At 38.5% G+C, this 16380-nt stretch overlaps 1 protein-coding gene across 1 annotated transcript in view; it reads left to right on the top strand.

Moving 5' to 3' along the window:
• Positions 1–16380, top strand: part of Antxr1 (anthrax toxin receptor 1) — a gene marked incomplete in the record, with an annotated part of 213545 nt that overhangs the window by 50524 nt on the left and 146641 nt on the right. The window contains 4 exon segments of the mRNA XM_013514693.1: positions 10569–10650; positions 11227–11260; positions 12494–12573; positions 14998–15066. Coding sequence (XP_013370147.1) covers positions 10569–10650; positions 11227–11260; positions 12494–12573; positions 14998–15066 — 265 coding nt within the window.

Below are 16380 nucleotides of genomic sequence, written 5' to 3'. Positions count from 1 at the left end.
AACCTAGAAACAACTCAGAAACCAACAGTTAGGTCTCTCCATCCTGTTCCCCCTAACTCACACCCGAAATGGAAAGATCAAAAGGACAAAGAGAGAGAGAGAGAGAGAGAGAGAGAGAGAGAGAGAGAGAGAGAGAAAGTAAAGCCCAAAGCTCAAGGGAGGAAATTACAAAGATTAGAGCAGAAATTAATGCAATGTAGACTCAGAAAATAATACAAAGAGTCAATGAATCAAAGAGTTGGCCCTTTGAAAGATTAAATAAGATTGATAAGCCTTTAGCCAAATTTATCAAAAAATGGAAAGAAAAGATTCAAATCATGAAACTAAGAATGAAAAGGGTGAAATCACAACAGATCCCACAGAAATCCAGAAGATCATCATTACCTACTTTGAGAACCTGTATTCTAAAAAGATGGAACACAGAAGTGGAGAGATTCCTTGATACATATGGATTACCAAAGCTGAACCAAGAATATATAAAAATTATAAACCAATATGAGTCAATGAAATTAAAGATGTAATTGAAAACCTACTAACAAAGAAAAGCCCAGGCCCTGACAGATTTGTTGCTGAATTCTACAAGAAATTTAGAGAAGATCCAATGCCACTACTTCTCAGACTCTTTAATGAAATTGAACATGGAGTGATACACCCAGATTAATTCCTGGAAGCAAGCATTACCCTGATACAGAAACCAGAGAAGGACCCAACCAAGAAAGATGTCCCTAATAAACATAGTTGCAGAAAACCTCAATAAGATCCTGGCAAACAGAATGTAGCAAATCATTGGAAGATTATACACCATGAACAAGTAGGTCATGGTTCAATTCAAGAGACGTACCAATGGTTCAACATATGCAAATCAATAAATGTAATACACCACATTAACAGCCAAGGACAAAAACTGTATGATCATCTCAATAGATGAAGAAAAATCATTTGACAAAGTCCAACACCCATTCATAATAAAAAAAAAAGTTACAGAAAAATTGGAATAGATGGTCTTTCTCACAATCTGATAAAAACCATCTATGACAAACCAATAACCAACATCATACTAAATGGATAAAAAAAAGCTTTCATTCTAAAATCAAGAACAACACAAGGATGTCCACTGTCACCACTCTTATTCAATGTAGTTCTGGAAACATTAGCAAGAACCGTTAGACAAGAGAGAGAAATGAATAAGGATAGGAAAGGAAGAAGTTAAAGAAGTTAAATTATCATTATTTGCAGATGACATGATAGTCTACATAGAAGACCCCAAAAACTCCTCCAAAGGACTTCTAAATTTAATAACCAAATTCAGTAGCATACCTGGATATAAAGTCAACACTCAAAGTCAGTAGCCTTCCTGTACATGAGTCACAAACTCACTAAGAGAGAAATTAGGGAAATCATACCTTTCACAGTAGCATCCTAAAAAAATGAAACACTTAGGAATCAATCGTTTGGGGTGTTTTGGTTTGTTTTTTGATTTTTTTCCAGTATTGGAAATCGAACTCACAACCTTGTGCTTGCCAGGCAAGCACTGTGCCACTGAGCAAAATCCCCAGCCCTACAATCTAACAAAGAAAGTAAAAGACTTCTATGTTGAAAACTACAGTGCTCTGAAACAGGAGATTAAAGAAGATCTCAGAAAATAGAAAGTTATCCCTTGCGAGCAGGTAGGAGGAACCAATATAGTGAAAAAGGTCATGCTTCCATAATTGCTACACAAATTTAATGCAGTGCCAATCAAAATTCCAACAGCATATCTCACAGAATTAGATAAAACAATCCTAAAATTCATTTGGGACCAGAAGAGACCTCAACTAGCAAAAGCAATTCTGGGCAACAGAGGCACAGCAGGGGGCATCACAATCCCTGACTTGAAATTATACTACAAAGTTACTATGATTAAAAAAAAAAAAATAGCATGGTACTGGCAGAAAACAAAACAAAGCCAAAAAAAAAACAGACCTGAGGATAATGGAACAGATTAGAAGATGCAGAAACTACTCCAGACATACTCATTCACATTATCTTTGACAAAGGAGACAAACACCTTCATTGGAAGAAGGTTTCTTTAATAAATGATGTTGGAAAAACTGACTTTTCACATGCCACAGATTAAAAATAGACCCATATCTTTCACTATGCATTAAACTAAAATCGAAATGAATCAAAGATTGAAATATTAAAACAGAAACACTAAATCTGCTGGAAGATAGAAGAGGTAGAAGTCTTGAAGATATTGGTGTAGGCAAGGACTTTATGAACAAAACCCTAATCGCACAGGAACTATCACAAAGAATTAACAACTTGAATCTCATCTTATTAAAAAGCTTTTACACAGCAAGAGAAACCAGAGTGAAGAGACAACCTACAAAGTGGGAAAAAAATTTTGCCAGCTGTTTCTCAGACAAAGAACTATTATCTAGAATATATAAAGAACCCCCCAAAAATCAAAATCAGACCCCCTAAATTTAAAGACTCAGTCCAAAAATGAACATCTCAAATGAATAGATACTTTTCAGGTGAAGAATTAGAAATAGCAAATAATATGAAAAAAATAGCAAATATGAAAAAAATACTCAACATCATTGGTCATTTGAGAAATGCAAATTAAAACAATGTTGAGATTCCATCTCACCCCAGAAAGAATGGTTATTATCAAGAAATCAACCAATAACAAATGCTGGAGGGGCTGTGGGGAAAAAGAAACCCTTCTCCACTGTTGGTGGGAGTGTAGATTGGTGCAACCACTGTGGAAATCAATGTGGAGATTCCTCAAAAAACTAAGACTAGAGGTTCCATTTGACCCAGCTATTTCCCTTCTTGGTATCTTCCCAAAAGAATTAAAAACATCATATCAAAGTAATATATTCACACCCATGTTTATAGTGGCACAGTTTGTAAGAGCCAAATCTTGGAAACAACCTAAATGCCTATCAACCAATGAATGGATAAAGAAGATGTGGGTTTTTTTTTTAAATATACAACTGAGTACTACTCAACCATAAAGAAAGATAAACTTGAGACGTTTCTAGGTAAATGGCTACAGGTTGAGACCATACTCTTAAGTGAAATGAATGAGACACAGATGTGTAAATACCACATTGTTTCTCTGGTGTAAGGAACCGAAAGTGTAAATAAGGACCAAAATGTAGAATAGATATTGTGAAATAGGAAGAAAATTTTCAAATGGTATGGGGAACTAGGGAGGGAAGAAGTAGAGAAAAAGGAAAGGAAAAGAAAAAATGAAAAAAGAAGGATAAATGGAAACAAAGCTTTTTTATATGAGGGGAAGAAGGATTGAAGGAGGGTATGGGAATGGGAAAAAGAATCAAGATATACCATGTACAGGTAAAAATTCCCTATGATCAGTGTGATCATTATATATACCTAAAATGTACCAATAAACTTAATTTTAAAAAAAGAAAAAAGTTGTATGCAATCCAGAATGCAAAATACTGATAACTTTTAAAGAGATGAAAGGAAAGGGAAAAAACTTAAAATTCTGCATTCGGCTGAAACATCCTTAAACCTGAAGGAAAGTTTTTAAAGTTTTTTCATTGGGTGGTAAGAGAATCATCACCAGCAAATCTACACTACAAAAAATACACACCAAAAAAAATTCTACAGGATGAAGGAAAATTATACCAGGTGTACACTACAAGTCTAAAGTAGGAGTAGCAGAATTTATCAGTTAAATATAAAAAGCTAAATATAAAAAAGACTACTGTGTATCTTTTCTTAATTTTATGAAACGACAATTGACTGTTTAAACTAGAAATAACACTGCACAATACTCGTGCCCCACCCCGCTCCTATACCCCATCCGTGGTTATGTTCCCATGGTTTCCTTTCCCTTGGTTTCAATATTAAGTGGAAAATTCCAGAAATAATTTATTAGTTTTAAATACATGCCTTTCTGAATAGTGTGATGAAATCTTGCACAGTCCCATTTCTTCCACTCAGGATGTGAATCACCTTTTTGTCCAGTGTATCTCTGCTATGTATGCTACCCTCCCATTTGTCAGTAGCTGTCTCAGTTATCAGATTGCCTGAAATAGCATCAGTGCACGTATTGAAGTACGCTGTATTTTATTTACTAATGGTCCCAGAGTAAAGAACAGTGATGCTATTTTACTATGTGGAGAAATAATAAAATGCTTCCTTTTGACAAAAAGATGAAAGTTCTCCACCTCATAAGTAAAGAAAATAGTGTGTGCTGAGGTTGCTAAGATCTGTGCTAAGAACAAATCTCTCTCCATGAAATCGTGAAGAAGGAAAAATAAATTCATGCTAGTTTTGCTGTCAGAGCTCAAACTGCAGAAGTACATGATGAGTGCTTAGTTAATATGAAAAAGGCATTAAATTTATGAGTGCAACCCATGAACAGAAAACATGTTCCAAACAATGGCAACATGCTGTGTCAGAAAGCACTGGGTCTCTCACTAGTAGTGAACCTATGGCACACGTGCCACAGTGGGCTAAATGTTATCATTGAAAGCTCTGAAAGGTTTGCCATCACTGGTCTATATGAAGACTTCAACAAGTGATCTCTTGAAAAGAATGATACTGTACCACCTGATACTATAGACAAGGGAGGATTACACAGATTCAGGAATAAGTTTGGATTGAAAAATATAAAAATTAACGGACTAGCTGCACAGGAAAAAATAGTCTACCTAGGGCTCAGAGTTATCTGAGGTTTCAGGCACTCACTAGGGATCTTGGAATGTATCACTGGAAGACAAGAAGACAAACTACTCTAACTTAGAGTTTAGTATAAATATGTAAGTAAAAATATAGGATAACAACAGCACAATGGATGAAGCATTACACACATTTATAATATTAAATGGTTCTTTTGTTTTATAAAAAGTGGCATATTACTAACATGTCAGCCTATAACAAAATAAAGATCTGTATTGTAATCCATAGAGTAATTGCTAAAGAAGGAAAAGTGGGAGAAGCAAGAAAGAGAAGGAGATAACAATGATGACATACAGTTTTATGTTTTTAAAAAGTCAATAGATGGTGTTAGGTGAAATACCCCCCTTAAAAAAATACTTGATCATTTCAAAAGACTGTAGGAAGGAAAAATAACAGAATTGACCATTACAAAGCAAGGTTGGTAGCAAGATACCAACCATGTCAATCTGATATTAAATATAAGATGAATTAATTATTCCAATTAAAACACAGAGAATGACACACTAGATACAAGCCAGTGTATCTTTAATCTATTGCTGCATAGAAAAAAACACCTCAGATGTTCATAGTGTGAAATAATGCTAACCAGTGCTGGTTTATTGCTGGGGATTGGACTCGGCTTGGAAAGATATGATGTTTGAGACAGATGAGGACCTCTCTGTCAGGATGGTCTTTCCTTCTCAGGGAGGACTAAAAGAACAGGTAGCTGCCGCATTCCAAGGCAAACCCCAAAAATACAGGTGCTAACACAACCTCAGCCCTTGTCATGCTTACATGACTGAAGTTATATAGTCTCACAGGCTAAAGCAAGTTATGTGGCCAGGTGCAGAATCCAGGTGCAGACTATACAAAGGCACAAATACTAGGAGATGTGACTTCTGGAGGTCTGAGTATAACCATCTACCACAAACAATTATGCATGGCTTTTAAATATAAATATGGGAATGTGTTTAAATGAAAAAATAGGAAAAAATGCACTATGCACACACTAATCTGCAAATGATGGAATGGAAACCACAAAGCTCAAAGTTGAGTATTCTAAAAGACCAAATTGATAAGCTCCTAGTAACATTAATGTTTATAAGGGAAACAAAATACAACTTACAAATACAGTAATATCTGGAATGAAAGGGGAGATATTACTACAGATCCTACAGGTGTTAGAAAATAAAGGAATGTTGGGCACAACTTTATAGAACTAAATCCAACAATTACAAAGGAAGTGAACAAAATCTGTGCCTGTATATACAATATATAAATTATACCTCACCTAAGATATATACTAAAAGAGCTTTGGTTCAGCCTGTATCTTGTTGTCATACAGCATCTTAGCCTATCCTCAGGTAAAAGAAAAAGTCATGACCTATATATATTATAACAAATAATTATAGTGTGTTGAAGAAATTCATGATTGTAAAAGGACCCTTACAGCAAAGAGCCCCTAATCTGTTTTCTGTTCACTGCATTGTTTCTTTGTAGTCAACAACTGGAACCATAAGGCCATCTGGAAATGTTTGAGAGTAGCATTAGTGGTATTAAATACTGATATGTGTTTATAAGTTGAAACTTCAAAGCCAACAATGGCAAGGCATTTGAGAAATGTCTAATTCCACAGAAGCTTTTAAAAGGGTGCACAGTGCAGATCTGATGCTGGGTTATTTTTGTTTTTTGGTTTTTTTTTTTTTTTTTTTGGTTTTTCTCCGGTACCTGGAACTGAACTCATGACCTTGCGCTTGCCAGGCAGGCGCTTTTGCCGCTGAGCTAAATCCCCAGCCCCTACTGGGTTATTTTTGAGTGGTGGTGGAGGTTGCTTTTACAGAACAAAAATAGTATTGACATTGTATAACCCCAAGGATTTTGCAGTGGGAGCATCAGTAGCAGCCTTAAAAGCCTGAATTGCTTCTTAATGTGTGTGCATAAGTTAGTCAGCAAATATTATCAAAATGTCACAATGCAAGTAGAATTTCAGAAAGTAATCTTCCTGAAGTATAGAAAACTCCCCAGGACAACAAAAAGTCCAGAAGACACTGTGACTGATTCCCCCACCCACTGCCCCTAGAAGTCAGTGTAGCTAAGTGCATGGCATAGACTCAAGCAATAGTAGTGGCAATGAATGAATGATGCATCCAAAGTGGAACCATTTATTTAGTAATCACACTGCCCATCCGTAAGTGTTGTGGGGGTTGCAAAAGTAACACAAGACATCTGGCCTGAAAACCCTTAACTTCTAAGCAGGAACACTGGCAGACATGTGAAACCACCAAGAAAAATAGGACCTTTTAATAGCAGCCTGTCTTGTAGGATTCCCAGCCAGTCTCGTTTCCCAGGAAGATTACATTGCATTTAGCAATCACTGAGTTCCCAGCGAGGTTCTTATCATCTAGTGAAAGATCTCGCTACCAATTTTCTCGGTTTCTAAGAAAGAATAAAGAGACCTGTATTAATAGTTCTAGTGTCCCCGAGTTAAAACAGAGCCACAATTCCCATGAGAAACCATTGCTTTTGTTTGTGTAGACCTTGTCGGTGCTTAGGGAAGGGGCAAAGGGATAAGAAGGTGGAGACATGAGTCACATGATCTCTAAGATGTTGTTATATCAGGGAAGCTGCGGTAACTGTAACTAGTTCATATCTTGCCAGACACAAAGCATCAAGAATGACATTTTCCAAAATAGTCCTTGCTTGTTCTGGTGTCAAAAAATTTAAAAAGCTCAAGCAATACTTGTGAAAGAAAGGAAATAGGCTTACAGAAAAATACCCAAGTTCCCAGACTTTACTTGGCAGGGAAAAAGGAGAGCAAAGCCAAGGAACCTTTTCCACACCCCCAATGTGCCTTTTTAAGCCCTCTTTTCAAAGCTTTAGTCTTAACACGGTATTCTAGTGTTAATGTTACCAAATATCCCAGGCCTCACTCACCTATGACCAAAGAATAAGATCATATTTACTTTTAATACCCAGTCTTTTCTTGCGTAATTGTCAGAAATGAGCCTTCTTCTCCATAGGGTCTCCCGGCTATTTTGAAAGATTCTGTAATGCTATTTATGTATGCTCAGGAATAGACTCTGATTTCCCTGTCATATCCTCACCCTCTTGGCACCTTGCTACTGCCTCTGCTGCTGGCACCCTCATGCAACTGCCAATGCATAGGCCAACATTGCCCCCCAGCCAGGTGACTGCCGGTGCCCCCCACACACACACACATGCGGTCTTGGTGGACGACACACACTTGTCATCTTTATCTCTCCTTCTAAAGCATCAGATATTTCCCTTTCTCATCACCAAAGATTTAAAATTAAACTATGCCTCTTTGGTGGACAATATTAAAATATTAGAGGTACTGTCAGACGTATAACGCAGAGAGATTGGTTTTTAACCACCTCAAGGGCCCAGACTTGCCCAATTACCAGTCAGCTTCTCCTTAGCCTTCCGCCATATGGCCAAGTAAAGCTTATCCCGTCTCCAAAACTGACCTCTTCCTGTGATGTTTAATGGAGACATCTATTCCCACCACCCACAACTTCAGTAAATATTTGCTAAATGTCTGTTATGTTCCAGGCACTCGAATAGACATCGAAGATTTAGTGGGGACCCAAAAAGAGATGCCCGGCCCTGATGGCATTTAAAGTGTAGAACCAGAGGGAAAAAAGAAACTACACAAACAATTACATCATCAAGTATTATTAGTTATAAAATGGCCTAATTTCCATGAAGCAAAAATTATGGGTGCCATGAGAAAGTCTAATCTAGGGAGATCATTTGAATTGGGGAAGAGGAACAAGGCCACTGGGAGAAATTGACATTTAAATTGGGACTGAAGCCTGAGTAGGAATGAGTCCTGTGAAGAGCTTCTCAGGCAGCAGGGACGGCCGGTGTGAAAGGTCTGTCAGAGAAAGGGCTTGGGAAGATCAGAGTAGCTGAAGCAAAGAAAGTAAGGGTAGAGAGGTACAAGATGCGGCTGAATGGGGAGGCAGAAGCCATGCTATATGGGCATTGCGAGGCCATGGCAAAGACTGGATTATCTCACGTATAAGAGGCTGTGATTGGAGGGTTTTGAGCATGGGAGAGAATCGCATGATTTGATGCGTATTTTAAGAAGGCTCTGGCAGCCGTACAGAGAGTGAAAGGAAGAGGAACAAGTGGACAGAGGACAGGGGATAAGCAACAGAAGGTGGCTCAGGCTACGGTGTTGACAGAAGAGATAGAGAAGGAGTCCATTTGTAGGTATGTGTAAAGTAGAAGCAGCACACTTTGCTGATGGTGGATGTGGAAACACGGAGAGAGACAGAAAAGTCATCTAAGTAGCAGAACAAGGAGGCATCCAATTTCTCACCTGGGCAGCTGGGTATGCGATCTAATATCTGTGCACTAATAAGACAACCAGATCATAGTATATGTCCCAAAGTTTGAGTGAGATGGCCTTAAATATCTCACCTGAGAAGCATCAGAAGCCCGGGGACAGACCTTGACTGAACCCTTTTCAGTTTATCTTTAAAATTTCCAACCACCCGGTAATGTAGCCGCACCTATGGCTGGCCACCTCTCCTATTAGGTTTTACAGTAGGCTAATTTTTCATTAAAATTTCTCCCCATGCAGTTGCCAGGATAAACTGGTAGTGTTGCGTTCACTGATTCGGTCATTCAGAGCCTGGCACACTGTAAGTATCCAGCTTGCGTGGCCATTGTCTTCGCCGATGCAGGTGTTGAGAGCTTACCATTTCTCCTAGACAACTCCAGGCTGGGAGGTTGCTTTACAGAGTAGAAAGCTTCAGTTGAGCCAGACTTTAAGTCTCTGCTCTCCTATTTAACCTGAGGCCAAGTTTTTTCACCTGTAACATGGGGATACATACCCATGTTGAGTGATTACAGTGAGGTGAAATCAGAAATCATGGAGCAGTTCCTTGTATACAGTGGATGCTCGGGAAGTGCTAAGTTCTTTTTCTAATCAGGAAAAAGTTTCCCCTTCTAATTTAAACACTATGTCTCTACCCAATGCCCTTAGAGACACCCAGGTGGATATAAGGCAATTTCAAACCCTTCCATAGGTTTATGAATGAGATTATATTGATGAATAAGTTTTATGAATAGTTATGTTTTTCAGAAATTACACTCTCTTGCCTCTTTTGACACAGTATGCAACTATTTAAAAGCTAACGCAAACATGGGCATCTTACATTCTAAGAAGAAGGGCCCGCAAGGATTTCCTTTAGCCTCCAAACCGCTCACATTCTCCACTGCCAGTTGCACTTTTTCCTTTCCATGTCTCACTTCCTCTTCCTCCCCCCACTGTCACCTTGAGCAACCAGAGAAAGAAAACACAGGCACCAGCCCACAGAAAACACTCATGGTTGTCCTAGAAAGCGTCGATTCCTCGGGCTTTTATTTTCAATGTTGAATGCATGGTTTCATTTGGCACAACTGCGCACATAGCAGTCCCGGGCGCCTCCTGTCCCCACCGCATCCCTGTGGTGGCCTTGCCCTTGGTACTTGGCTTTCTCTGGCTCACAGGAACTATTCACGTCTTTGCCTGGGGGCTTGTGTGTCCCCTTGGTGGCAGTTGCATTTTAAGATTCATTTCCAGTATAGAATGAAAACTGTCCCTGTTGTCGGAAAGGAAAATTTTCACAAGCAAGTCAGGTTCCTGCAGCAGTGTCTTTTACTCAGTTCTTGAAGTCCTGGTCATCCTGTGCCGTGGCTGACCCTGCATGGGTAGTGTAATACAAAGACTTTCTCTCTGGTGACTTTTGGGGGACTCTTGGGTAATACATCAGTATCCTTGGAACTAAGACCAGTACATATCACTATCAACAGCATACCAATTTTACTTTAAAATGCTCTGCTAAGACTAACAGATTATCTTTGGATTTCAGGGAACAGATTCGTCAAGGCCTAGAAGAACTCCAGAAAGTTCTACCAGGAGGAGACACGTACATGCATGAAGGATTTGAAAGGGTAATGACAGTTTTGAACTCCAACTGTGAAGAGTGTTATTGAAATACCAACAAAGGATGGCTCATGAGATAAAGCACATGCATTAAGACAACTGAACAACACCTTGTAGCAAAAGAGTATAATTTTTGTCCTTATAAACTTGTACACTATGTACACTGATAGCTGTATCCAACGATCTAAAGAAACAATTTTTTTTTCCTTCCTTACTGACACTGATGGTTTGTTAACTGATGACTGGATGGTACTCATGAATCACAAAACACACAAGTCCCTTCAATTCCCAAAGTGACCTTTGCTGGATCGCAGCATCAGAGGTTGAGACAGAATTCCAGTGAGTTTAAGAGGAGCAAGTGCAAGGTTCTGAGAAGAGAGACATCCATCCATGTTCACATTACATGTGAGAATAATTTTACCTGAATATCATCCACTGACATCACCGAGTGAGGCCTGGGTGAATTACATAAAGAACCAAGACTTGCCCTGGCTGCATATCCAATGCCAGCCTACTACCCAGTTTGCTATTTGGAGTGGTACACAGTGGTTAAATGTCTAATGGCTTGTTCATGTGTTTTTCAGGCCAGTGAGCAGATTTACTATGAAAACAGTCAAGGTAAGATGAGAGAATAAACTACCATTATGAAATGCATTGTGTTTTCCTCTGTTTCTGAAAAGGTGCCTCAGTAATTTCATGTTCTAAACTGTGTGTTCAATATTGTCAATAATCTTTGGACACACATCTCATCACAGAAAGAGGCATAGAAAGACAGCATGTTCCAAGTCAAATTCTACTGCCCTGTTAATGTCAAGTTATACTATAAGAATGATTAAGGTTCCATTATGAACACAAGCTGTAATTCCCATGAATAATTTTGCATGCTGAATTCATTAAATTAGTAAATACTTGGATTGGTTACTAAAGTCTTGGATTTTAATGTCAAATCTAATTATCTTGTCCTCTGATCTAAAAGCATCTTCATTAATATAAAATGGATGTTATTTAAATTGTTTGGTCTAGACTTTTCTTCATTTAAATGAAAGGATACAAAGGACATGCTTAGTAGAGTATTAGTAATAGAAATAACTATCATTATTATTTTAGCTATTATTACCACAACTTTCATGGTTATTATTTCTTTATCTCAGACAAATCTTTTAAAAGATTACACTTGATATCAATATGATAGGGGGGAAGTAAGGATTTTCCTCCTTAGTCTTGTAGAAATGTCTACTTCCTGTTTGATTTGAACTGCACCAAATAGAGCAGGCCCACTATCTATGAAAACTTGCTAAAATAAATCAGCTATGATATTGTCAGTAGAAGTCTAAGTATCACTGAAAGAATTCTAGTAGGTTTAGTCAACTGCTGTAATACTTCCAATCAGCTTGCAAATCACGATGATGATTAATTTTTGCCAAACTGTCTTCAAAGGATAGTGTTGTGGTCAACTACAGCATGTGAGAAGGACTAAAAACCCCAAGTGACAGGGTTTGCTCTCAGGCCAGGATGATAGTCTTACGGACTACTCACAGGAAACAGTCACACTTGGCTCACTGGAAGCGTTCTTGTTCATTGGTTAGGAACTCCTATCCATTCGACAAGCTCAGATTCAGACATTTGTTGAGATAAAGCTAAGAAACCTGGAAGCCAAAAATTCTCTCTTTAATCTGTCTCTGTGGAGCCATTCTTCATGCCGGAGCTGCATCCAGGCCCCAAAGAAAAGTTGGTGATTCTCACAATATTGACTTTAGGTAGTTGAACTTCTAGGTGACAAAATCCTAAGGCTGAGAGAAAGTTTCCTGGGTGAGGCAAGAAGACTGAGTTGGTCTGTGTTCTCTTGAGCAGGATACCGGACAGCAAGTGTCATCATTGCTTTGACTGATGGGGAACTCCATGAAGATCTCTTTTTCTATTCAGAGAGGGAGGTAAGCAATGGTTTGGCCAGTGTCGAAACACATACCTGGGGACTTGAGGGTATAGCTCGGTGGTAGAACATGTTCTTAGCCTCCCTGTGATCCTAGGTTCCATCTTCTAAGCCCCACAAAAAACAGAGAAACGAGGCTTCTCCCCAAAAGGTTGTACTTTATACTCAGGCGAAGTTATAAGTACTGTCTATGAAACTCATGAATAACGTTTCATATGCAAAATAATAATAATTCATTTTCAGAACTGAATTTTCATGCATTACATGTAATACATGTTTCTCCCTTTCAAAATTTGTGCATGTTATTCTGTTTTGAAGGATGAAAATACATATACCTTATCTTTACCAAAGGCATTGTATTGCTTTAACAGTTTTAAAATGTTATGTATCATTTTTAACAGAAAGCATTGGTACCATTTTCCCTTTATTTCCACTCCTATTTTCTACTAAATCAAGAGAAAGGGAAAGAATTGCTTGGAATACATAAGAGCCAGTCTTGTTAGAACATCCTAATCATTGAGACTCTCTAAGAGCCAAAATTGAGTGGTAATCAGTTGCAAAGTTAGTTATGATCTCCCTTCTGTATTTCTTCTTTCCTTTTTTATCTTTTTAAAAATTACTTCTGAATGCAAGTCAAAGAATTCTATAAGTGTAGCCTCTAGTTTGTTTATTTGGACTTAGAAAAAGAAGGGTACTCCAGAACTGCAAAGTTCTGTTATACTTAGGAAATCCTTTCCGTTTAGATTTAAGGTATATGTACCCCCGGACTAAGGAACCAAGTTTAACCATGGGACTGTATTGGAGCTTTGTGAGTGACACAGGTTCATTCAGGCCAAAGTAAAAAGAAATACAGGAGGGAGAAAGATGGGCAGGGAGGGAGCTCTGGGAGATGTTAATCACAGTGTTACACTTACTCAGACTCTTAATTGCTCCTTAAACTCTGCTGTCTCCATGAGTGCGAGGTATATACTCATTCATTTGGAGGTAGCTGAGAGCTTGGCATGTGCCAGGCGCTTCGCTAGACACTAGAGACACAGAAGGGAGTGACACACAGTTGCTGCCTTCATGGGTCTTACCATGAAATCGATCCTGCTTTTATTATTCCTTCTCCCACTAGTGCAGAGGATGCCTCAGTGCAGGGAAGTACACAAGTCGTATGACACACTCCCCCGAGCATGTGGGAAAGCATACATTTCTATATTCTAAGGTTGAAACTATGTGGTGATAATGCCAAATGGCTTATTTGGGTGCTAAATAATGGTCAAATAAAGTAAAAATCCTAATAAGGAAAGAACTGAAAATAAAATAAATGATGAGTGTTGGTGGTTTAAAATAAGGGTCAGTAGGAAGGAATTTTAGGTATGGTCCATACAGACTGGGAAAAATATTCAGAATGTCAATGTTAGTATAGAAAGCTTTCTGAAAATAGAAAACTCAAGCTTGAGATATAAAGAAATTGAACCGTGCCATTCTTAATAATTCTACAGAAAGCCTGACTCCAGGAGAAACATCATAGAGCTATTGCAGATCTAACTGGTGTTAGACTGACCCTAGACATTTGACTTTTCCTGAAAGCAGCAGGAAATATTTCCAACATGAAGGAGGAAAAAGGGCATATGTTTCTGTCCTTTCCAAAATTCAGTGTTAGACATAAATGGGTTTGAGCACCAAGGTGGGGAGATAACACAATTCAAATCAACATGCACATATTAAGCACTTACTATATGCTCACAATCATTTATTGAGCACCAACTATAGACACCAACAACTTCTGATTTCTATTCTATAGCACAGGAGAACCTGGAAAACAAATATCAGAACCTTTAATAGATCAAATATTAAAATCAAACCAAAACCTGGATGTTATTGTGCTGCCCTTTCAATGATAAATTGTACAGAAGGTCATGTGTTCACCTATTCAAATATAGACCAACCAAAAACAAGTTTATTCTACAGGAATGAAAAAGGCCTTATTCATAAAGAATGCTGACATACATGAGCACCTATATGGGTCTGGGCCTCGTGTGAGGTCCTTAACACATGTTATCTCATTTAATCTCCCAAACACTGTACAGAGGAAAGCCACCCATCAAATTTGATATATCTGGTTCCAATGGCTACAATCTTCTGTGCTACTATGCTGCCTTTACAAAGAAAAGTGTGACATTAAAAATCCATTTGAGGGTTAGAAGAGGAACTGTCTCGACATTTCCTACTGGACTAATCACTCTCTTCCAGGCTGTTGTGGGTTATGTTAAAGTGTGATGTTAAGTGGAATGTGAGCCTCATAGGAACAGGGATTGCTTTCTTCAGTGTGTTACCTGGCAGAGTTGGCGCTCAAATACCTGATCGTTGAAGTTAGCCTTTCCAACAAGAGTGCTTTTACCACTGCCTCTCTCTAATGTCCTTTGTCTCTTTGACACAGGCCAACAGATCCCGAGATCTCGGTGCCATCGTTTACTGCGTTGGTGTGAAAGATTTCAATGAAACACAGGTATGATTATGGATATTCTTAGGTTTGGGGACATACTGACCTCATGCATAATGAAAACCCTGTGCATTCCATACGGAGGACACATCATCAAGATAAATATCCCTCAGATAGGCTATTTTTCCAGAAATGCTATTCAAGAAGGAATCACTGGTGTGTAAAGAAGGTGAAACCATTTTCTGAAGTGCTAGGGGTCTTCAGCACAGACCTTCCAAGCCGTGTCTTTCGCAGATGACTTTCCCAGTAAGAGTAAATTGAGAAGATCTGGGTTATTTTGAACACTTATTTTCTTTTCATTTAATTTGACAATTGTATTATTATTTAAATGATACATATTCCCTTTGCCTATGAAAAACCCAGCACATTTTCAATTCAAAACATGGAAAGAATTGGACAAGTGAGGCAAAAAGTCTACACAAATACATAGAAACCACTTTTCTGGAAATCTACTAACCTACATAAATGTTCTTCAGTGGAGTTCATGATTCCTTTTTGTTATAATGACATAGGGAAATGCTCATGCTACGTTGTGAAATGAATAAAATAGGATTATAAAGCCGTGAAAGGAGTATATGCCCTCTTAGACTAAATAGACATGTATTTGCACTGAAAAAGTATTAAAGACTGTATATTTCAAATTGTTAATAAAGACAAGTAGAGAGAGACCACAGATATGGAAGGATTACAAGTGCCTTTTAATTCCAACTCTCTTGGACTTTTTTAGGTTTTAACAATGAGCATATGTTATTTTTGCAGTCAGTAAAAACAGAAAAGGGCACTTTTAATTCTGTACACACTGGCACTGACTCTGGCTGTGGCAATCGCAGAGCTACACAAAGATTTTGGGTGGAAAAACTCACAGATTGGGTTCTCCTTGCTCTTAGTCCTCTGCTCCATAAAGTAAAGCCACAGCAAGACTCCTCTCCTCACGCACGGTTTGGGTGAACAGGTGGGGTCCCTATTCATTGGCCTCACCCAACACCAAAGCCTGAATTTATTTTTTAAATTCCTCTGAAAGGAAACCTGAGTCTGTTTTATTCAAATAAAGTGGCCAACAGGAATTTGGGTGAATGGGAGAAAAACGAGCCAATGGCCTGTCCCCAAATCCATAAATATACCAACCCTTGCCAAATATTCATCCAGCTGGGTAATCTTACCTCTGCTTCCAAGGAGAAAAGTATTAAAACAAATGTAAAAGCTGGAGCCGCCCCTCGGGCCTGCTCCAAGGAAGCCACTGGTAAGCTCATTACCACTGCAGACCCTTCGGAGAGGGCCCTGAGCCCAGCGAATGCCTCAAGGTCCTCCAGGTTCTAAATG

Source organism: Chinchilla lanigera, unplaced genomic scaffold (assembly GCF_000276665.1).
Source record: "Chinchilla lanigera isolate Chin_1 unplaced genomic scaffold, ChiLan1.0 scaffold00023, whole genome shotgun sequence".
In the NCBI taxonomy this organism is placed as follows: domain Eukaryota; kingdom Metazoa; phylum Chordata; class Mammalia; order Rodentia; family Chinchillidae; genus Chinchilla; species Chinchilla lanigera.
This window is presented reverse-complemented; position numbering and strand designations above follow the sequence as displayed.